At 42.2% G+C, this 24,695-nt stretch overlaps 1 protein-coding gene across 4 annotated transcripts in view; it reads right to left on the bottom strand.

Annotated features, from left to right (window-relative positions):
• Positions 1 to 859: 859 nt before the first annotated feature.
• GRK3 (G protein-coupled receptor kinase 3) overlaps positions 860 to 24,695 on the bottom strand; it is a 316,600-nt gene continuing 292,764 nt past the window's right edge. For all 4 annotated transcript variants that reach the window (XM_083146472.1, XM_083146488.1, XM_083146479.1 and 1 more), the window contains exons 17-21: positions 23,781 to 23,876; positions 21,662 to 21,824; positions 16,079 to 16,215; positions 14,162 to 14,275; positions 860 to 6,469 (exon numbers count right to left, since the gene is read on the bottom strand). In XM_083146472.1, the coding sequence (XP_083002598.1) occupies positions 6,308 to 6,469; positions 14,162 to 14,275; positions 16,079 to 16,215; positions 21,662 to 21,824; positions 23,781 to 23,876 (672 nt within the window). In that variant the 3' untranslated portion in view covers positions 860 to 6,307. The remainder of the gene's footprint in view (positions 6,470 to 14,161; positions 14,276 to 16,078; positions 16,216 to 21,661; positions 21,825 to 23,780; positions 23,877 to 24,695) is intronic.

The raw sequence follows: 24,695 nt of genomic DNA, 5'->3' as shown, positions 1-24,695 counted from the left end.
CCCTCCAGAGAGATTAATATAGTGAAATAGAATAAATTGTGTAGAAGTAGAAATAGAGACACTCGGTGGCTTGGTAAATTCAATACGTTTTTATCCAATAAAATTCCCAAGTGGTTGTATTGCTTTAAGACCATGAGTGTCGCTGCACATACTCCTCTATACCTGCGTATGCCAAGAGAGGGCACCTGGCTAGCTGAATTTCTGAAACTGCATTTCTGAGCCAAACTTTGCTGTATATATATATATATATATATATATATATATATATATATATATATATATATATATATATATAGCTTAAAGCTGAGTACCTCCGGCACTCCCAGGTACTATCACAGTGAAATGCTCAGGTGCCTTATTCAAACTAATAGTTCAATATAGAAAGACCAGAAGCGGCACTCACAAGGCTTCTTAGTGAAAGAAAATCAGTAGTTTATTATATTATATAGAGAGAGAGAGAGAGAGAGAGAGACAGACAGAGATCGGTAGGTGACCTACACTGTGTAGTATGTTGTATTCTTTTTGCGTGGGAGTGCCGCCGCCGATCTCTGTCTAAGTTTGGAGGCTGTGTTCAGCCATTCCCAGGAGGGCACCCAGGTCTTATGTTTTATATGGAGCGCCGGCCACTACAAGGAAATATATATATATAATATACACGCACACATACTGTGAAACTGCAGGTGTGATAAATTAGACTAGACTTACATTTTCATTGCTATTGAGGGCTTCATCTTTTTTGTTCACCAGATCAAATTTGCAGCCACCGTCTAACAATGTCTGAAAGTGGTGTAAATTGCATGGAATGTTATGGTGCATACTAATCTTGTGTGAAAGACAAAACGGTAAACTGGACATGGTATTCTGGGTTCAATTGGCGTTTATTTATGAAAAACAGAATAAAGCGGATAGTTCTAATGAAATTGCCAGCACACCTTAAATAACCAACTATACAGATAAGAAACAATTCAGTGGAATGTCAGCAACATCAAATAAATGCATGGATTTAATAAATAATATAAAATGAATTCTTGTTAAAATATAAATCTTGTTCTATTCCTACATAACTACCTTCATTTCCCAAAATACAGCCGAGTCTGTAAAGATTTGTTTCGAACAGAATTAATGACTATGCACACGTATTTGTTGAACAAGAATAGTATTTACTTGACAATGAATGAAATATGTACATCTTTATGCAACTGAAGGATGGTTCTTATGAGCATAAGTGTTAGGACACTGAAGCTTCAATTAATCAGAATTTATGTAGCAGGGATTCTATACGGAGACCCTCCCAATCAGTGGGACAAGATTACTTGCATGTGTGCACAAACGGACACAACAAATTCTCCCAGCAACGCAGGTTCTAAATGTTCACTGTTCAATCGGACCAGACCTTTTGAAATAACCATTATGCAACATCCAGAGTCCAGAGCTCTTGGAAGTTGCCTGTGTTTAATGACATTACAAGGATGTCTGGAACCAGAGCATGTATACTTTAGTTAAACTGTTTAGCCGCCAGTCTAAGCTACAGTTCACTTTGGGAAGCGATTTACTAGATTTCCAGTACTATGCAGACTTTGTATAGGATAAAAAGAATTGCTGCATGTGTCTAAAACACCAACAGACAGTGACAAGTGATATGTATATATAATGGTACTTTGTAAGCCCCCCATACACACACACACACACACACACACACACACACACATTTTATGGATATGCAGTAGTTGGAAAGCACTTTACTGTGAATTTGTCTATCATACTGGAGAAGCTGGGAGACATCCAAAAGGTAGGAGGTCCAGGGGCACCCAATGATGTGCATTTCGCTGAATGGCGTTATCGTAGCCCCGTCCCTTGCTATACAGTGCCTGGTATTTGGCAATATATAGTGTGGGCGGTGGCATGATGATGCAAGTATGGAGCCACGCCCCCATCTGACCGCCTTCCCACACAGTGGAAGGGGCAGCAAAGTAGGTAAGTATATTTTTCTGTCAAATGAGTCCTTCGCTCTGTTAGAAAGGTTTGCACTGCGCTTCACTCTGCTTCCCTTACATTATACATTCAGTGCAAGCATTTGCCCTGGGCAATTATTTATCTTAATATTTTAATCGGCATATCTGTTCTGAAAGGAAAAGGCGTTGGTCAACAGTATAAAGTTGGTGAAGCATTTAGGAATCCTAACATACAGTAAGTGGCTACCATATGATAGCAAGGCTGATGGACGGTTTGCTATTTAGTGTACCTTGCAGTCCCCCTTTTGGTTGTAATGGACATGATAATATAGGATGATATTATAGAAGTGTATATGATGTTCTTGTACAAAACTGGGGCAACGGGAATGGTTAAAGCTATTAGGAACATGCAATATAAACAGATTTAAAGCATTATTACAACATAGTTGCAACAAGTGGCTTTTAGATTACAGCAAAAATTTATATTCACAGGAACAAGTGCACACTGAACACAATACGGCTGTGTAACCTCTGAATACGGTGATGAGAGAAGAAATCAACGTATAACAGTTAGCAAACTCCCATGCAACTGTTACCCACTCTGTAAGTATTACATAGATGCAAAGTCTCTGTGCACTAGGAAGCAGCGGGATAGGACTCCCTCATCCAATCAGCTTGCTAAGAGAGATAACAGTTTGCAAAAATGTGCTTTTTACTCATTGTAACTATCAATGTTGTGCTCTGCTGCTACAGTGATGGCCCATAAACTAGTAGATTGTATGTGGGAAACTATGACATCAAAATGGAAAAAGTAACAATAACATACTATAGTTCCTGTTGCACTGCGGGCATGTTGTGGGCATTTTAATCATTTTATAGAATTTTCATGTAAATATTTCAATGCATTTTTTTTCCTTTTTGGAAATGGTGCTGCTTTAAATAACCTAAGGCAAATAAATACATTATTTCAGTAGCATAGAGACGTGAACAGTGCCATAAGAGTTGTGTGGCCCCTCCCACATTTCCTAGTCTTGTGTGTACATGGCCATTGCCTTACTGCAGCACTATTGCACCAGGCCAGCGGCTCGTTCTAGAACCCGTTAGCAGAGGAATCTTCTAGCTTATAAAACATGACAATCAACCTTCAATGTGACAAATGAAACAAAAACATTCTTCTACACCCGGAGGTGTGTCAAGGCAAAGACCACAAGCAAAATGGGGGACATATATGTATATATAAACGACAGTGTAAGAATAAAGCAGGATCCGTTTCATTTTCTGAACTGGACTTGAGAGTTTGGGGCACATTCAGGTCGTTGGAGCAGCAGTTAAAATGTCTGTCCCCCTAAATGATTTCTATAGTATTGGTTTACAGTGAATAATGACAAGCAAGAAAATGGTTACAAAATAAAGCTAGTAGGGATGTATGGATCACATTTGCTGAAACAAATTATTATTTGTCTGGTAAGGTGTCAAAACTGGAGCTCAAGTTGTTAATTAACGGCTCCTATAGACAGGTGCCTACAGTATATAAAGGGTATACAGAAGCTTGTATACCATAACTTCTTGGTGTTTGGTCAGAACCTCCTAGTAATGATGCTATTATATTGCACTAAGCATTAATGCTTGTGAGCACTGCAGGCAATGCTGGATTACACACAGCTCAAAGCAAATGTTTGTCTCTGTGTGTATGTGTCTGTCTACAGGAGCATTTACAAGTGTCATTCTTGTGGGTAACCCGCATTAAAGCATGCTCTCCTGGCTTTTAGAGTGCGTAATATTTCCATTACTCACATTTATAATTATGGAAACATAAATATAGTTAAATCTAATTACCAATTTTAATAAAATGTCTGCTATTTTATCAATTCTCAGATTTGAGATTCTCGAAAGTTTAGCTGGCTAGAAAAATAACCCAATCATGTTATGTTCTGTGAATGTATATAGCCACATGTCAAAGTATTCCAAAAATTACTTATTCCTCCATACGTGTTAGGAACACATTGTAATTTTACCACATAATATATTACTATTTCTCAGTATTCATATAATAAATCGGCTATAATCAGCCTCCACTATAATATTCCTATGACAATACCCGAAGCTCAATCCGTGGAGGACTATGGGTGCGGTCTGCAAACACTGTGGACAATGTGCATGTGGACAATGGATTAAAATAAAAGTTGTTGGACATAAAAGGTAGCTCTGCTGAAAGCAGTGTAGATTCTCATATTATTGCTGTACTCAATAACAGTCATTGTATTTCTCTCCATAAGTACTATGGCTTCCATAAATTCTTTATAGTACAATAAAAAAATAACCAAATCCACAGTAATGACAACAAACAGGTTTGCGGCTGTGAAATGTATATAGTGAGAGTAAGGTGCATGCTACAATTATTACTGTACTAATTTGGAGCCTGTACCATATAACTTACCCTCGCTATGGGTCACACAGTCTTGTGTGGACTACACAGTGTATGAGTATTGTAACATTAGAAAATAACATTATCTTGTAACCATTTCTTGTCGCCATTTTTTTTTCTCACTCTAGAATCTTACCACTGTCACCACAAGGGAGGAAAGTTAAACGGCTAACCTACACAAAATGGGCTTCAGTGTTCCCTTTAAAAGTAACATAATAATTGCTTACATGTTCATGCCAACACTGCATGTGACTAATACAAATATGGATTCATACTTCACAGTAGATCAGTTATACTCATCCAATAACCATTGTACTTCTTACATTAAAAACATGACATTCATAGCAGTTTCCCCTGAGTGGTCCAATCTGCCCGCGGAAGATTGCGTACCACTGTACGTTGCTAAACCAAGGTGAATGTTAATGATAAGAAACAGGCCTTGGGAAGAACTCATACTATGTAACACACAGCTGCGGATGTATGTGCAGGTTATAGCAGTGCTCCTCTCTCATGTAACAAAGTCTTAAATTAATATTTACAAATACACTTAAAAGTTTTTGTTAAATATAGGGAATATGTGTCTAGGATACTCGAGTCCATTGGCACTTTGCACTTCATTTGGAAAACAAAAAGTGGGATGCTAAATTGTGGTGCCACCAACGCAACAGCTGAGACAAGGAGTCACCCATCAGCACCGGGTGCTGTTTCCAGTGAGTGCTTGCTCCAACCTAGCGCACACATATTTATATGGAAGAAACCACAGAAAAGACTGATTGTCTTGTCCTGCCTTGTTTAGCCAATTGCGATTGCCAGTCTTAATATAAATGTTCAAAGCTCTGTGGCATTGATGACACCTAACAGGATGATAGTATGTAACATTGGATACATGGAGAGCAAGGACAGGGAATTCTGATAGTAAGGACTGATTTAAGATTACAGCATGGCACGTACCAGGATTATCCAACGTTCTCCAAACGCTATATACGTAAAACACAAATTGATTAAAGAAAAAAAAGAAAAATAAAATAAGTGCAATTGACCTGAAATGGAAAAAAGCTGTCTTTATAGTAACTGTAAACGTATCTTTAGAATAAGCCTGTATAATAACTGTGCTAAACTTGCTGACTGGCTTACAGATCACTCGACGAAGCTACCATGCACTCCGGATCACCGATAATTACTCTACTAGTATATTTCTAACTTCATACAAAGCAAGACAGTGGTAGCACTATATTAGTGAACACACAGTACTGGGTGAAAATTCTTGGTATGTATTCCCATGAAGTATCTACAACTTGTAACCACAGGACAGGTAAAAGTCAGTATTTCGAAGTGCATAACAGAATCATCACACTGCCAGTTAGACAAAGTCAACAGTGCAAGTTGGGAGGACAAAAGGTTTAGGGGAAATTATGGCAACACTCAGGAAAGCAATCATCTTAAGGACATTCTTACAACGTGGCAATGCCTTCCGGAAACATCCAGGGACATGTTGAATTTCAGACATAAAAATCAACGTAAAAGCAACTACTGCAAAAAAACATTTCATATTCTTGTTTGGCATACACGAAAGCATGCATATGCCAAGGTATAAGCAAGGGTTGGACACCTTGCTTGTTTAGCACTAAGAGACAGGCCATCTGGTAAGCTGATGCAACAGGATGATGAGCAATCACTACATTTGGCAACTTTCACAGCTCTTCTGTTAGTGAAAATTCATCTCTTCATTGCCTCAAGCTACATGACCTCTTCTAGACTTCAGGTGGTAGGACCAGTCTTCAGTAGACAATGTGTGATGCAGGCTCCCAAAGCTTCTTCTATGTACACCTTGCTGTTGAGGGCCATACAAGTAACTAATAGCAATGCTGTGGACCTTGGTCAAGGTGTTATAAGTAGTTATCCCTAAGAATCCTTGGTCCTGTCCTGCCACCTAAAGGCCATTGCTATTTCTGTGACTAAGTGGTGGTTTGGAGATCTCTACAACTCCAGATCGAGACTTGTTCAGAAACTTTGGAGCCCGACGTAAAAGCCTCTGTGCCTCAGTAAACGCTTCAGTCAGTTCTTTCTTCCACTGTACAAATTCTGGGTCACTCTGTAATAGGAAAGTTTAAAATAATTAAAAAAAAAAAACATACTAAAAGTAGACACACCAAGAAATTGAAAGGAGTGACGTCGTTAATTAACACTGAAAATTCACATAAATAAAAAATATATTTAAAGCAAAGAAGTTACTGCACTGTCTTTATGCTAGAATTAAATAATTATTACATACATAGCAACATAGTTAGTGAGGTTGAATAAAGACGTACGTCCATCAAGTTCAACTTTTTTTTTTCTACTTTAAGATAACTGACTACTGATTCTACTTAATGATCCACTTAATCCCCCTACAAAACCATATTGTTATGGTTATAACAACAAATGTTGCTATCCAATAAGTACTTGTCCAACATTAGCTTAAATGTGTTTATTGTGTCTGCCAACACCACATCCTCCGGCAGAGAGTTTCATAACTTGACTGCCCTAAAGGCCCCCACATACAGCACGATATTCAGGCATTTTCTGAGCGATTCTAACAAATCGCTCAGAAAATGCCTGAAGATGCATGTAAATCGCTGTGTATATAGCCCACACAGCGATTTACATGCGCGCACCCGCCGTTCTGAATCTGTCCAAGATTCAGAACGGACGGGCTGTACAATTCAGAGCAGTCGCTCAGAAAGCTCCTGCTCATCTCCCGCATGTGTGGCTGCGGGCAGATGAGCAGGACCGAGCGACTGCGGACGCCGCAGACCCGCCGCACCCCGCACCGCAGAACCGCCGCACCCCGCACCGCAGAACCCGCCACCCCTGACCTCCCTCCCCCACCAGCAGGAGCACCCATCGCCACCCCCACCTCACCTCGGCGGCAGCGCGGCGGCATCAGGACGGAGATGTAAAAAAAAAAAAAATTCAAATTTCAAAATGGCCGCGGCCAGCCAATCACGGCTCGCCGCGTCATTGCCCCGCCCCCTAGAGCTGGCTATATTAGCCAGCTCGAGACAGGGTCGGGGCAGTCAGTCCGACGGCGGAGGAGAGAAGAGCTCCTGAAGTCCTGGGAGGCGCGGCCAATGCAAAAGAGCTTAAAAGGCCGCCGCCCCCAGGTGAAGAACACAGATGAAGAGGCAGAAGCCCTGGGAGGCGGCGGCCATGCAAAAGAGCTTAGGGGGCCGCTGCCCCCAGGTGAAGACCAGATGCAGTTTAATAAAATACTAAAAACTCTGTGTTTGTGTTTTTAGTAAATAAAACATTTAAAACCAGTGTTTGTTGTTTTATTTTAATATTTCCTTTACAGGGGGGCTATAGGTACTGGCGGGCCTTTAATGCCCCACATGCTGGTACCTGTGGTTCTCCCAAGTGCCAGCATGTGGGGCAGGCTTGCTGGGACCTGTAGTCCTACTGTAAAAGACAATATTACTGTTAAATAAGCTATCAACCCTGCACCCACCGCCCAGGGGTGCAGGGGATAGCCCCGGGCTGCAGCCCAGGCCTGGGGTGCCCTGGAGAGGGGGGACCCCCTTATTTGGGGGGTCCCCACCTCCCCAAAAACTCCTGGCCTGGGCTGACTAGTTAGGGTGGGTAATGCTTTGGCCACGGGACACCATCAAGCGTGTCCCCTGGCTATGGCATTACATAGCCTACTAGTTGAGCCTGGTGCTGGTCTCCAAAATATGGGGGACCCCTATTCATTTTGTCCCCCGTATTTTGGAAACCAGGGCCAGCTCAATAGCCTGGTGCTGGTCCCCAAAATCCGGGGGACCCCACGCACTTTGTCCTCTGGATTTTGGGAACCAGGACCACTCAAAAAGCCCGGGGCTGGTCATGCCTGGGTGGGGGGACCCCATGCCATTTTTTTTTACAAAATTATTGTGTGTGACAGAGGATGAAACGCTGGACCCCGGACTTGGTAAGTAATTTTTTTGTCAGCTCCCACTGTACCACCAACGTTTAATAGTTTGCATATGGGTTTGCATTCGGTTCAGGGGGAACCACTAGCCACCGTGATTTAATTTTTTTTTTTTGGGGGGGTAGCATATTAGGGGAGGTGAAAGAATACTTATTAAAGAAGACATTAGTTATGTGCTAGATGTGTTCAGTAATAATAACATTTTTGTGATGAAGTGCAGTGTTTTGTGATTTGAAATCTCCCGTGCTGAATCTCCCATTATGAATCTCTGACACAAATCTCTCTGTATGTGGCTCATTGTCTGAAATGAGTCACAAGAGTGAAATCTCTTGTGCTGAATCTCCCGTTATGTATCTCTGGCACACATCTCTGCATATGTAGGGCCCATAAGAGGATGCCCATGTGTCCTGGTCACTGACCTCAGGTAAAGAGGGTGCCTGGTAGTTCCTTAAATTGCCCCTCATGCATTTATACATGTTAAGCAGGCTTCCTCTTAAATTTCTTACAGGGACTGGCATCAACGTAACATCTGAATTAATCATAAGTCTGATCCATGGTAACTTTTGGCCCCACCTCTTTTTGATATTACAAATGTAATGTTGGCAAAGCTGACCCAATTACTTAAGCAATGAATCTGTGCAAGTATAATTTTTGTTCTGCTGAGTTACTAAAAATAAACTCTTATAAAAGCCGCACATTTTATAAAAGCGATTGAAGTTTTTAGTGGGTTCCAGTGTATAAACCAGTGATGGCTAACCTGGACACTCCAGCTGTTGTAGAACTACACATCCCAGCATGCCATGCTACAGTTTTACTATTTGGCAATGCTAAAACTGATGCAGGTCATGCTGGGATTGTAGTTCAAGAACAGCTGGAGTGCCAAGGTTAGCCATCACTGGTATAAACAGTGTCTAGACTGACAGTCAATAGGTTGACCCCATATGGTCCACATGCAATTGGTGCACAGGTAAAAAGTAGACAGTGTTTGAGCTTCACATATGGCAGACACGAGTTTGGGGGGGGTTCACATTTTTTAACTTTGGTTTTACCACCCACATGGACTACCATTTAGAATAAAAGCCTGTGGCAGGTGTAGCGACCATTTCGATGTCAACCCTTTGACCTTGTTACCTTTGCCATATCAACCTTTTTGACGCAATGCCTGTCAACCTAATGACTGTGTATCTAATTACTGTAGATCTTTACCACACTCGGCTTTAGCTTACCATCAATTTTTAAAGTAATTAAGCAGGTGGTTGCCATGGGGGCATTTGTTTTTCTTGCAGGCAAAGTACCATCCATGCCTCCACATTGTTCTACTGAAAATATAAATATATATTACCCCTGCTGTTAGTTCTGCTGTCCCTTGCATAGCTGGTGAAATCCATTAAATGGAGATCCTTAAATATTCCTATTATATATCTTGGAGAGTTTAATAACATAATAGATGAAATGCTGGATAGATTGTCATGGGTGGGAGTGATTATTATTATATTTATAAGGCGCCACAAGTGTTTCGCAGCGCCATACAAAGGAACTGTTCAGGGAGACAAAACTTGGCATAATATAGAATAAATAACAAAAATATAGTACAAATAAAGAGCGCCACAGTTCAATACACATTACAGCTTAAATATAAGTAGTGAGGACTCAAATCAACATACTATAAGAGGCTTGAGGCCAATGATGGAGAGGAGTATGCGGACGAAGATGGTCACTGAGTGTTTGATTACAGGAGAACTGTGAGTGAAATGTGCAGAGAAGAGGGCTTTGATAACAGGAGGGAAGAGGGCCCTGCTGGGAGGAGCTTACAATCTATTAGGAAGGGGAGACAGAGAGAGGACAAGAGGTGCAAGCAAGTGGGTGGTGGCTAGATAGCAGGATGCAAACAGGCAAGGGGTCGGAGAACCAGCTAGTTTATGCAGTGTAAGGGTACGCTTTGATGAATAGGTGAGTTTTCAGTGCCCGTTTGAAGCTTTGCAAGGTCGGGGAGAGTCTAATGGACCGAGGGAGTGCGTTCCACTGAAGGGGTGCAGCACGGGCAAAGTCCTGTACTCTAGCGTGGGAAGCAGCGATCAGGGTGGATGAGAGAGGACAGTCGTCGGCCGACCGTAGAGGGTGGGAGGGTGTATGGATGTAGATGATGTTAGAGTGGTGGGAGAGGAAGATAAGCCTGGCTGCAGAGTTGAGGGCAGATTGGACAGAGAAGCCAGTTGGGATCGAGCGAGGCCGGTGAGGAGAGAATTGCAGTAGTCAAGCCGTGAGATGACCAGTGAGTGGATGATTAGCTTAGTTGCACTCTGTGAGAGAAAAGGCCTGATGTGTGCAATGTTGTGTAACTGGAGCTGGCAAGAATGGGCCAGGGCTTGGATGTGGGGTGCAAAGGAGAGGGAGGAGTCGAGAGTGACAGCCAGGCAGCGGAGTTGGGGAACGGGGAAGATGATGGTGTTGTTAACAGTGATAGAGATATTAGTAGGGGGCATATCTCTAGGTGGGGAAAGATAATAAGTTCGTCCATATTCAGCTTTAGAAATCGCTCAGACATCCAGGAGGAGATGGCAGAGAGGCAGTTGGGAACCTGAGAGAGAACAGTGGGGGACAGATCAGGAGAGAAGAGGTAGATTTGGATGTCATCAGCATAGAGGTGATATTGGAAGCCAAACGAGTTAATGAGTGCACCCAGAGAAGAGTTGTACAGGGAGAACAGAAGGGGGCCAAGGACGGAACCCTGAGGGATCCCGACAGGAAGGATGGAAGGTGGTGAGGTGGAGCCAGAGACTGAGAAGGAACGGTTGGAGAGGTAAAAGGAAAACCAGTTGAAGACCATGCCAGAGAGGCCAATGTTTTGGAGTGTGTGCAGGAGGAGAGGGTGATCCTCAGTGTCAAAGGCAGCAGATAGGTCCAAAAGGATAAGTAGCGAGAAGTGACCCTTGGATTTGGCTGACAGCAGGTCATTGGGGACTTTCACTAGGGCAGTCTCAGTGGAGTGAAGTGGGCGAAAGCCAGATTGAAGGGGATCAAGGATGGAGTGGTCAGATAGGTAGCTGGGGAGATGCCTGTAAACCAGCCGTTCTAGTATTTTAGAGGAAAATCGGAGAAGAGAGATAGGGGGGTAGCTTGTGGGAGATAAAGGGTCCAGGTTTTGTTTTTTAAGAATAGGTGAGACCAGAGCATGTTTGAAGGGTGAGGGAAAGATGCCAGTAGAAAGGGATAGGTTAAAGAGGTGAGCAGGGAACTGAGGAGATGGGAGGGGAGAGGTTCCAAGGGACAGGAGGGGAGAGGATGAGATGAGGGAGCGGTCTTCCTCAGCTGTAGTAGGGCAGAAGGATCACAGAGTTGGGTAGTTGGGGGGTGGAGGATGATTGGGGTGGGTGGGCAGCAGAGGGGGTATGGGAGAAGATATCATGTTGGATTATCTCTTTCAGAGAGGAAGAAGGAAGCAAAGTCAGTGGCAGTGAGGGATGAAGGGAGGAGGGGTGGTGCAGGGCGAAGTAGAGTGTTGAAAGAGACGGCGGGGATTGGAGGAATGAGAGATGAGAGATTTGAAAAAAGATTGTTTGGCAGAGGAGAAAGCAGCGCTGTAGGAGGAGAGAATAAACTTGAAATGGATGAAGTCTGCCAGAGAGTGAGATTTCCTCCAGAGGCATTCAGTAGAGCGTGCACATTTTTGCAAGAATCGTGTTATTTTGTTGTGCCAGGGTTGGGGTTTAGAGCGCCGGAGGGGGACAGTGTGGAGGGGGGCTACAGAGTCGAGAGCAGAGGAGAGAGAAGAGTAATAGAAAGAGGCAACCTGGTTGGGGCAGGTCATGGTGGAACTAGGAGAGAGGAAAGTATCCAGGGAGGACAGAACAGAAGGGTCAAGAGACCCGAGGTCGCATCTGGTGACTGTGGGTCTGGGCAATGACGGGAGAGGGGAGGATGAGAGGTTGAAAGAGAGCAGATTGTGGTCAGAGTGGGAAAGAAGAATAAGAGAAATCAGAGATATTACCATGGTGGATGAAGACTAGGTCAAGGAAGTGTCTGAGATTATGAGTGGGGGTGAAGGTCCATTGAGAAAGTCCAAAGGAGGTGGAAAGGTCAAGAAGATTAGAGGAGGCAGCATTATTGATGTCAATAGGAATGTTAAAGTCACCGAGGATGATATAGGGGAGGTCAGAGGCAAGAAAGTGTGGAAGCCACGCAGCAAAGTTATCAAGGAAAGGGGAGCAGGGGCCAGGTGGGTGGTAGATTACAGCCACACAGAGGTGAATGGGGTAGAAGAGGCAAATAGTGTGTACACCTCAAAAGGTGGAGAATGTGAGGCAGGACTCAGGTGGAATGACACGGAAGGTGCAGTTGGGGGAGAGGAGGATGTCCACTCCTCCACCCTGGCGGCCATCAAGTCTGACCGAGTGGGTGAACGAGAGGCCTCCATAAGAGAGGGCAGCAGGGGAGGTAGTGTCAGAGGCAGAGAGACAGGTTTCTGTGATGGCGAGAAGAATAAAAATGTGGGAGATAAAGAGGTCGTGGATAGTCGGGAGCTTGTTGCAGATTGATCTAGCATTCTAGAGAGCACAGGAGAAAGAAAAGGTGGGGACAGGTGAGATAGGAATTAGGTTTTGTGGGTTGTGGGTGCGTGTGAGAGGTGTGGAAGTTGAGAGGGGGTGAGACCTGACAGTGAGGACTGGTATGGGACCGTATCGAGGAGCCATATTTCGGTATAAAGTTGTTCAGAATAGTGACATAGAATGAGGTTGGAGTGGCCTAGAATAAGCAGTGAGAAGGTGATGTACTGGAAGCGTGGTTTCACATCCCTTCTTTCCATATACTTTTTGTTTGGGCTTGACTCCCTTACTTAAGAAACCGCAGCTATAGCAAAGCCACCTGTTTACAGGCGCCCTCATGGGACACTTTGTGCCCCACCCATTTTTTCCTCTGGAAGCGTGGAGAGCCTATAGGAAGTATAGTTAGTGTATAATCAAGACAGCGTTTAGTTCAGCATGGAGTTCATTGTCCAGGTTGTGCAGACTGTAGGTGATGCTGGGTCAGACAACTCACTGCAGTATGTTGGTTGCTGGAGTTTCAGTGGAGTGATCTCAGAACATGTGCAGAGATTTAGATTTGGGTGAGTTATTTTGTTTCCTTGCTGGGTAAATACTAGCTGCTTGACTTTTACACTGCAATTTAGATTTCACTCAAATATAAATCTATCTGCACGTTAAAGTTGCCCCACCTGAAGTGCAATATGGATTTGTCCATTTAAGAAAAAAATATGTTTTGCAATCAGGTCTGAATTAAACGCTAATGGGGCCTACACACGGGGCAATTTCAGGACATTTTCGAAGAGTTCTCACTAGATCACTTAGAAAATGCCCCTACATCTCTCCGTGTGTAGGGATCATACAGTAGTTATAGCGGTGTACAGCCCCATGCGTCGCTATCGCCCGGTGATTAATATCCAGCATGCTGGATACATCTAGTGAGATCACCTGTCAGGGCCAGTGTTCTCACCGGAGAACACTGTCCCTGACAGATCTCTCAGCACACAGTGCTGACACATCGCTGTGCAGCGCTGTGTGTTGAGTGATCTACATTGCAAAGATAGCTCAGCAGTGTTGCCCCATGTGTAGGCCCCTTAAATCCTATGATTGGCAGAAACTTCTGTTAATCTGATTAATATAGTGAATCAGCTAAAAAATGTATTTGTGCTACAAAACTTGCCTAGGTCTATTTTTTTAACTTATTTTGCCATAGATGCTAGGTTAGTTTCTTTATGTAGAACTTTATATGCTCTGTATATTATGTTTTATTTTGTAACACAAAAAAAATGTTTAACATAAACATTTAAACAAAATTTACCTCACACTGCAGGACAAACTGTTTTGCCCCTTTGATCCTCAGTAGGATGCACTTCTTTTCTTTAATCTGGGTGTCTTCCACAGATACTATCTGTTCCATTGTCAATAAATTTTGCTGCATTTTGGGAAAAAAAGTAAGATGAAGTTAAAAGCACTGGTTACACATTGGTGCTGATGGAAAGTGAGACCCACTTCATAACATCGGCTTCAGTATTCTCACAAATAGTGGCCAGTATGCAAAGCCATGTGAATTAGGCATACTTGTGTTTGTAAAGGTAGGACGAGAAAGGATGTGGCAGGCTATTATAGGTTTAGTACAGTATTGGTGTGTTTATGTAATGGCAGACAAATGTACAAAGGGCCCTGCAAATATTGTACATAATGATTACAATGGTCACCAGCAAACCAGTTCTGACTGGCTGAATGCAAGTGTTCCACTGTCGCAGACAAGTGCCGTTCTGGATGTTCATGCATACTATATATTGCTTTAGAGAGTGCATTTTTTTTATAGTTCAAATAGGTTCTAAAACCCCTCACATCTTTTCCTAAGCAAACAAAACGTACGGTATATGCATTTTACCGGTGAAACTTTTTTTTTTTTTTTTTTATAAACGTTGGTAAGAACTTTATGCAACCTACCTAAAATATGATCTTAGAAACATGGTCAGAGCTATATTAAGGTAATTTAATGTGCAATGTTATGGTAACATCACTAACTAGGAAAAGTTATATTTTTATTTGTACAGGGTTACAAAACAAGAAACTATATACAGTCATTATACCAATACCAAAATGGTCTGAATGCCGACACGAACATAATGATACCAGTAAGCCAAGGGTGTAACTACCATAGGTGCAAGGGGTGCAGCTGTTATGGGGCCCATAGCTGAAGGGGGCCCATCTTTACTGTCTAAGTAGTATGTTTTACATACATTTATCAGTCGCTCCATAGGGGGCCCTTACAAACTTTTGCTATGGGGCCTATGAATATATTGTTATGCCCCTACATTAAGCACAAATAGATAAGCTGGGTACACACTAGACCAGGCATGTCCAAACTATGGCCCTCCATGCCTTGCCACAGTTTTGCTATTAGGAAATGTGAAGACTCTGGCAAGGCATGCTGGGATGTGTGGTTTCACAACAGCTGGAGGGCCACAGTTTGGACATGCCTGCACTAGATGATAAAATAAAGGACTTTGCTGATTCCGATAGGTCATGTGTGTGCAGTATGTTGCTATATCCTGCATCGTCTGTACATGCAAGATGACGGAGGACATCGTAAATAAGAACCATGCTGCAAAATGCAGCACAGCCCCACCTACACTATATCACTGCCGGCATCGGCAAGTGTCAGTTCACTTGCTGATGCCAGGTCCCATTGCTGGTGATGTCGCGATGGGTAAACATCACAGAGTGTGTACCCAGCATTAAAGTGGATGGATAATGTACAATACAATCAGCTTCTAACTATACTTTTTTCACAGCCTGTAACTAGCAGCTGATTGGCTGGTACTTTATCTCTGTCCAAAGCTTAGTACATAGACCCCAGAAGTGTAGAAGTATGAACACTTTTTATGGGGGGAGAAGTGGAATCAGTGTATGTTACTGTATGTGCAGTGATACCGCTTCTTTCCCATGTATTACCATTGCTATGTTTGTTATATGACAGGGGAGCCATGCACCAGGCAATGTATGAATGGTTTCTAGCACTGATTGTTCAGACACCTGCAGCTATCAAATGCATCAGCCGCAGGTATTATTGCTCAGTACCAGGGACATCTCCAGCTAATGTGCTGGGGAACCTGCTCGGACATCCGAAATGTTAATACTCCTATGATATGCGCAGGTATGATACATCTACCTCACAATCTGCAGATGGGACCATCAAGCACAGGGTCTAAGTATACCATCTTACCCGAGAGTCTCCTTCTCCCCTCCATTCAAGTCTGTTTGGAAAGAGGTAAAAGTAGCGTCGCTGCCATTGAGTCAAGAATGGGTTCCCCAGTTTCAGCATATAGCCATGCATAATGCAGTCCTTTCCTAGTGCATAATCTGTGATGGAGAGAATGTCTAAGCGTTAATGTGACAAGCACATATCAGTAGTCTAGCCCATTGACTATGCTAAAAGACACAGAACCATCAGTTTCAATACATGAGAATCCCCAATACACTGGAAGCACAGAGGTTCAAATGCTACCGGCCCATCTAGCCACTAAAAAAAACATATGTTGATCTGATATTTGCGTGTGGGAACTTCATATACAAATACAACAGGAGAAATTCTCATATTCAAGAATTTCTCTTGTTATATTTGAAGCTGTTTGAAGAATACACTATAGGCACACAATTATATGTTTTTTCCTTGTGGGCATATAAGACTGCTGTATTACATACAATATGCAAGATAGAATGTAAAGAACATAACACAGGTGGATAATTCCACGTCAGTTTACACAGACTCAGATTATCATGACACTTGATACTACCACATAGCTACAAAGCAAAATTTGTAAAATATTTCTAATCTAGGCCTCAGTTTTTGAGATATAAGTGGTCAAAGTTTTTGCTCAGAGGGGTCAAAAAATTGCTTAGAAATGCCACTGCTGATGCTCAGCTTTGATGTGAGATGTATGTGGAAAACATTTCCGTCTCAGTAGCCTCACCCAGATATCACTTCGAAATTTTGACCCTTCGTCAAACAAAATATGGATTCTGCCTGACTCAGAGAGTCATTATACATGCCCTTACTTTATGCTTAATTATTGTTTTGGTTCAGAACAAAAAGCATTATCAACCTAAGGCACATGAGTTATGTCTTTTGTTTAAACTGAACCTTAAAGATTGCTTTAAAAGGCTTTGAAATAAAATATTGGGACATTGATTGCCCGTATGAGTATTTTAAGGTTTAGGTAATATCTCATTTTTTATTAAAATTTACCATTAGGTCCAATTTTGCCCACTATTTGAGTATTTTAATTTGTAGATTTCAATATATATATATATATATATATATATATATATATATATATATATATATATCCGGACAGGTGGCCGGCACGTCCACAGCTCCAACGCTTTAAGCAATGCACTGGGTGCCTTCACCAGGAATGATGTAGTATAGCAAGGAAGTGCGGCACTCACAGTATAATGAAGTACACGCTGCTAAACTTACCTGCTGTTTCCGTGTACTTCATTATACTGTGAGTGCCGCACTTCCTTGCTATACTATATATATATATATATATATATATAAATGTGCAGATTTCTGATTGCACATGGGGGGGGGGGGTTGTATTTAATTAGCTGCGATTTTCGATATCTCAATTTTTTTTTTATCAAGGATGATTTTACGGTGAATTTCACTACACCTACTCTAAGCAGGTGAAATATAATCCCTCTTTTATAGTAAAGTTGGGGATAATCCCTATTTTACGGTAAAGTTGGGGATACTCTCTATTTTAAATTAAAAATGTCAGGCTTTTGGTTCAGAACCCCTGGGACACCCCCTCTAATGACAAATTAGGCACTTTGAGGGTATCATTTTGAATTGGCAAATAATTACACGTCAGTTTGGAGTAAAAAAGTGATGACATTTTGGGATCAAGGTATGGGACAGGTATATTGGGGTGCTTTATGAGTTGAAGTATTTTTTAGGCTTGCATGTGGGAATAATCAGACATTTCCCTTTATTTTAAATCCCCTAAAATGACACAATAATACACCTTCTACCCATTTTATGTACCAAGAATTTAATGAGACTTATTTTGTTGATAAAAAATGATTTTAGAACTTATTTTGTTAAAAAAAAATGCATATTACAAGCCATTTGACTCAATTTAACTACCGCAATTCTATTTAACCCCTTCAGTGGCAATCCCGAGAATTTTCCGGGCTGTGCCTCATTGCCCAGTCTGGCAAGCCCGGAAAATTCTCGGGATTGCCACTGTTTACAGCCGGGCAGCGCTGCTGAGTTCAATCACTGAACTCAGGCAGCTTCGCGCTGACCGTCTCCCTCCCTTCTGCGGCGCCTCCGGCTCCCTCCTCCTCCCCCCTCCAATCCGGGTTTTGTATGAAGTCCCCGGCGCCAGCTTATAACAAGCCAGCTGCCAGGGACAGGGACGCAGCGCGGGGGCTGCAGGTCCGGGCAGCCGCTGATTGACAGTGCAGTGGCGCTGCCCGGTCCCAGGGAGCAAGTGGTTGATTTTTTTTAAGGGAGCGCTCCCCATAAAAAACTCGCCCAGTGGGGAGCGCTCCCCCCCCCCCCCAAAAAAAAACACCACTGAAGGGGTTAATATGAACTCTGATATATTTCTATACTGTTATCCTATGTTAGTTTGACATTTTTTCAGCTACAGGATGATTTCCCCATCGTCACCTACACAGCAAGAATTTTAGCTTGAATCCCGATTTAAGAGGAATCTGAAAAAATAAATACAGCCCTTGATTTGCCATTCAACAAATGTGCACTGTTGATGAATATATTTTAAATGGCTGCGCAATAGTACATTGTACATTGCTAATCATATGATATAGAATTGGCATGTAGAAGCAATGACAGAGTGGGTAGCATGCCAGGAGCCATTAGACCAGGCATTCCCAACCACGGTGTCAAGGCACACCAACAGTGCAGGTTTTAGTGATATCCAGGCTTCAGCACAGATGGTTTAATCAGAATCCCTCAGATACTAATTAAGTCACCTGTGCTCAAGCCTGGATATCTACAAAACCTGCACTGTGCAGTGGGAATGCCTGCATTAGACTATGCCGGTTACTTGATTGTCACAAAAATGTGTTTTAGTTGCAATTAAGACGCACCAGGAGACTGATCTGACTAATTACACATTTTTTGGCCAAAAACGATTGCCGATTCTAGCAGAGGACCCCTGTCTAAAAATTCTAAACATTAAAATATAAAATCTATTAAGAAAAAAAAAAAAAAGATTCCACTAAACCAGGGGTGGGGAACCTAAGGCCCGGGGGCCGTATGGCCGGTCTGAGTGTCCTCCCACCCGCCCGGCATCTTTGCCGGGAGTTAAGTACAGGTGAATTCTCGCAAGAGGTCTGTAGTTCTCGCGAGATTCCTCTTAATCAACAGCAGCCGGAGACTGTCAGTCCTATTCAGCGGCAGCCGCTGGAGCGTGGGATGGCTGCAGCAGGACAATTTGTAAGAGAGATTTTTACTTATGGCCCCCAAAGGATTTTTTCCCAATACATACGGCCCTTGGCACAAAAAAGGATCCCCACCCCTGCACTAAACCAAGCAAATCATAACTGTATAGCAATCAGAGGCGGGCTGGGTCAGGGGGTAGGGTGCCAGCTTCCCCCCGGGCCAGTGCAATTAAGTGTTCCAGGGCCGCAGGCAGAGGATGCACCTACTCCCCCCGACCCTAGCCGCTGTTCAGCTACAGAGAGATAGAGAAATATGAAGTTCACAAGGCCAAGATAAAAATGGCTTCCCCATAATGGCTATTAAAAAGATGTCCGCTGATAACCAATAGGGAGCCAGGTTTCCTTCCCAGCATCTCAAGAGGCTGTAGACTCGAGTTGAAGCGGCGTGGCTTATAGCAGTTTGAAGGTGTGCTGTGGGAAGAGACTAGGAGCAGCTCAGCAGCATGAAGAGAGACTTTATGGATTCCATGGACCACAGGAGAGATCTGAGAGGGTTCAGAGGTGAGGATTTCCTGCTAATCCATCGATATCTGTAACCCCTAATCAGATCAGACACTTGCAGGAGGTAGGGTGAGTTCCTACACATTGAAGCTAAATACTTTTAATAAGAACTGGCTGTAAAATCCTAATTATCCAAAAGGATATTTGCATTTTATTATTTTTTTCATATAATTATTATTATTTCTTAAATTTTTATTACATTTTATACATAAGTTGGCGCACTTTTATTCTCTTATTACTACTCGCTAATCATAAAACAAGAGCTGCAGAGATATATACATTCCGCTCTCTCCTCACTGCTGCCGGCGGCACTACCTGTCATACACCGACAGGTGCAACAGCAGCCGGCAGCACCATACATCCCTGCACAAGTGGCAGAGTCACAGAGCAGGGAGTGCGCCTATACAGCCCAGCACCTCCCTACTTTGTAGGCTCTGGTGAGCTGGATGCGCCAGCCCTGGCCATAGTACATTGTGTGCAGGGAGCAGGTGTAGGAATAGTGCAGTATGTGTGGGGTGCAGTGTGGGCAAGGAACAGTTGGAGGGGTAGTGCGGTGAGTGCAGCATTAGTGTAGTGTGTGTGGGAAGTAGTTACTGGGTTAGTGTGTGCGGGGTACATTTGCAGGGGTAGTGTAGTGTAGTGTGTGTGTGTGTGTGTGTGTGTGTATGGGCAGCAGGGGTAGTGCAGAGAGCAGGTGCTGCGGTAGTGCAGTGTTTGTGGGGAGCAGGTGCAGAAGTAGTGCAGTGTGTGCTTGGTGCAGGGGTAGAGTAGTGTGTGTGTGTATACAGGCAGCAGGGGTAGTGTAGAAAGTGTAGTCTGTTGATTGACAGGAAGCCAGTGTTTCTAAGCAGAAACATGGCATTTTCTGTTTTTAAATTTTTTTTTTTAAATCAGGCGTTTTTTGGGCTGGGTATTTAACCACTTCTAGCCTGTCTCAGCCGCAGATTAGTGGAAGACTCAGACCTACTCACATTTGCTCAGATGGAAGTACCTTTTGATGTTCCGGGATTTGCAAATATATATGTGAATTCACAATTTGCAAATTTGCTTTTTTTTGTCTGTGCAGCAACTTGGAAAAAAACCTTGAACCCAACTGAGTATCAAAAATGTTGTACCTGTGGGGAAACCCATACAGGTGCGAGATTTTTTATAAAATTAAACTTAACTGAACATGTAACCAAGTGTGTCTGTATATATGTGTGTGTGTGTGTGTGTGTGTGTGTATATATTAAATACACACATACTATACTTTTAGTACTCCGTCCTGCTTTTATTTCATTAGCTATTTAAACCAAACCCACATTACACAAGCCACTCCCCCAACATTATTATTATGCATTGTATTCCCTGTGAAAACCTGGGCCACTTGCTTGTGTCTGTCCCCCAGGCTGAAAGTTGCCAGCCAGTCCCTGATAGCAATATCCTTTATTTGCTGTACTAATTGTTCCAATCTCATGTTTTAGCAGGCAATAGGATGCTAGTGCAAGTCTATGAGATCCATTTACTGCTCAATTCAAACAGATAATAAGAAAGAGAGTATTAGTGGTAAAAAAACATTAAAGGTCCCCTTACACTTGTGAGATTTTGTCAGATTTGACCCAAATCAGATGGATTGGGCCAATTTATCTGACAAAATCTGATGTGTCTGATGCTGTAGGACCCAATGCACATTCTCATGTGCATTGGGTCTAACCAAGAGATTGATTCTCCTGCACATAGGATAAATCTCAAGTCAATCAGGTCCAACTTGTCCCTCAGACAAGTGTAAGGGGTCCTTAATAGTTGTGCCCACAAAGGAACTGTTCGATGATGTGTAACAAACATTCACCTTCTTCATGACCCAGCTGCTTGTTTTTGGCTTTTTTCCGAGCCTCAATCTTATCAGTATCTCCATTGACAGCTTCATAAACCGTTTCGGCAACTTCTTGTTGCCAGCGCTCAGATATCACTAGAGGGAAGTTCTTGTACAGTTCTTGATCACTATCAAGAAGCTAGAGAGACACATCATGTGTTACATAAGTATTAACAGAAATCAAACAAATATATGCAAAGAGTAAAAGTATTATTCAGCAATAACCTGAGAGAGAATGATGTGCTTGCTCCCAGAGCTCTATTATTAACACAGCAGAACACTCATTTTAATAATTTTTCTTGAACAGATCTAGCCCTGATTCAGGTTAAACAATATAAAGAATATTTAAACACCTTGTTCTATAGATTTATTGTAAACGAGGGATAAGCTTTAGATGATCCTAATTAAAAAAACAAAAACATAATGTAGCTTTTTATGAGGAATGATCTTCTCCTTCGGAGTCATAAGACAAAGAATACGGGACAGGAAGCATATGTTGTTTAACTGTAACCATGGTAATATTGCCTGGGAAAGTTAGGATTCTTTGACTGGTAACATCAAGAAAACAAGATTTTTACTTTATGAAACATAACCATTACTGGGCTGTGTGTTTCTATGGCATGACAGTCACTGGCATCAGCTGCTACTGTGCCAGCTTGAATAATATTTTGAGGATGAATACATTGGTACCTTATGTTGGGCATACCCTTCCAGATAATCTGTCCAATATAACAGAATGCCCATTTGATGCCTTAATTTGACCGTTCGTCTATTTCCCATTACTTCGCTAGGGAGGAAGAGGGAGATGCCTCCTCCCCAGGAAAGTAACCCAGATATTATGTGGCCATATACTGCAAGATATCTCATACTGGGCCAAATGTATTAAGCTTTTAACAAGTGATAAAGTGGAGAATGATAAAGAGAGATAAAGAACCAGCCAATCAGCTCCTACTGTAAAGGGGCCTACACATGGGGAGATTTGCTGAGTGATGATAGATCGCTCAGAATGTTCAGCAAGATCACTCAGCGATGTGTCAGTGCTAGGTGCTGAGCGATCTGTCAGGGCTAGTGTTCTCCAGTGTTAATCGCTGGATGATAGGGACACTCAGGGCCTCTCATAGCATCGCTTTTGCTATGGCCTCTACACGCGGAGCGATGCAGGGGCATTTTCTAAGCGATGACCTTCTACATATGTAAAGTACCAGGGCATTCTCATCTCTTGTCAACCTTACTAAAAATTTCCTGTAGTTCTCAAGAATAGATAGAGAAGTATTGTCTTATGTTCCATAGATCAGCAAAAACAAATCCATGTAATATTCCTCAGGCTTCATTATGTACACAATTATACATGTTAAAAAAAAAACAAGATTAAAAACACATTTTGGGATCCCATTATCAGATGTATGCTTACTTTGTATAGCTAAATATATTAATCTCACAGAAATACTGACCGGTTTCCAAAATGCTTTAACGGTCAGCCTAAAAAGTTCCAAACCTCTCTTTCATATGTACGAATTATATAAATAAATCTACCGAAGTCAACAGTGATTGCAATACTGATACTGATATAGTGATTACTATAGCCGGTATATGGAGCATTGACAACAAATGCCAACCTACAGAAACACCTGTACCTGAATGATGACTGTGTGGAATAATGTCCACACCTATCTCACTTGCACATGCTTGAATTCTCATAAAAACCTGAAAGGTAACATAGCATTGTACTCTGGGCAGAACAAATGGCATATGAACTACAAATAAGCCATAGTTCTGCTTGTGTACAGTATTTCTGCTAATGTGTAGATATAGGAAGTATTCATTTTTCAATACAGTTTTATCCAAAGAATTTGGGATTACAGCATAGGTATCAAATAATTTCTTGTACTGTCTTTTAATGTTAATAAGCTTTCTTTATGTAAAAGAAAAATAACGATAATTTGTTTTCAATACAACATGAGTAATGAGTAGAAAAGGCAATTTCTAAAGGCAGAAGCCAACTAACCTGCAAGAATATATTTTTGGGATTGAGAGAAACAAACAAAAAAAGTAAACATAAATAATTATGGGAGCTCAGAAGAGTAGGTGCCATTACCTTAATTCCTTTCGTGTCTTCTTCATCAAAGGATCCAATGTCAAAGGCATCAGCTGCATTTACCTCTCCTCGAGGAGGAATCAGTGGTGGGGGATACTAAAACAATAATGGATACACAGTCAGTGAGACGTACATCTACCTCCATAGGCAAACGCAGGGGAGGTTTTTGGTTGCCCGGAAACCCCCCATCTCTTGGCAAGTGCCTTAAATTACGACAACTATAGCACTGGTACATAATAAGATCAATAGAGCTGCCACCACATCATGCAGTGTAAGGGACAAAGCATGCTGCACATGCCTAGTGTACCAGCTTATTATACCACATTTACTGTATGTGTGGATCTGATCCCTCATACATCGCAATAGACCAGAGAGTAGCTGCCAGGAGGAAGAGACAGGAGCCTTACCATGAAGTGGGAGATTGTGCAGTATTGGTTCTATTATGTTTATGTATTTATTTATTATAACAGCAATTGGGGTTTATCCGCGCACAGTCCTCGGTTGGTGCTAGCTGCAGCACTTGCCGTTTTGACCTGCACGGCTTAAGCGGACTAGTATAAATTGGTATTTGTGCTGCGCTCCGCTCCTTTTTTATATTAAGTGTGGATGATGAAAGACAGAGGCTTGGTGTTAATGTGAAATAAATGATCACTTTACTCTGGGTAAATAAACATACAATTTATATTCTTAAGATAAATGTTATACACAAAAGAGCATGATGGTGCAGTTACAGAAATGTATCAAATACACATAAATGCTAGCAATTAGATGAACACAACTAATGCACATAAATATATATAGATGGATACAGTTATGCACATAAAGCCCTTTTTGTGCATAACTGTATCCATCTATATATATTTATGTGCATTAGTTGTATTCATCTAACTGCTAGCATTTATGTGTATTTGATAC

This window comes from Crinia signifera, chromosome 1 (genome assembly GCF_055691185.1).
Source record: "Crinia signifera chromosome 1, ASM5569118v1, whole genome shotgun sequence".
Lineage (NCBI taxonomy): Eukaryota > Metazoa > Chordata > Amphibia > Anura > Myobatrachidae > Crinia > Crinia signifera.
This window is presented reverse-complemented; position numbering and strand designations above follow the sequence as displayed.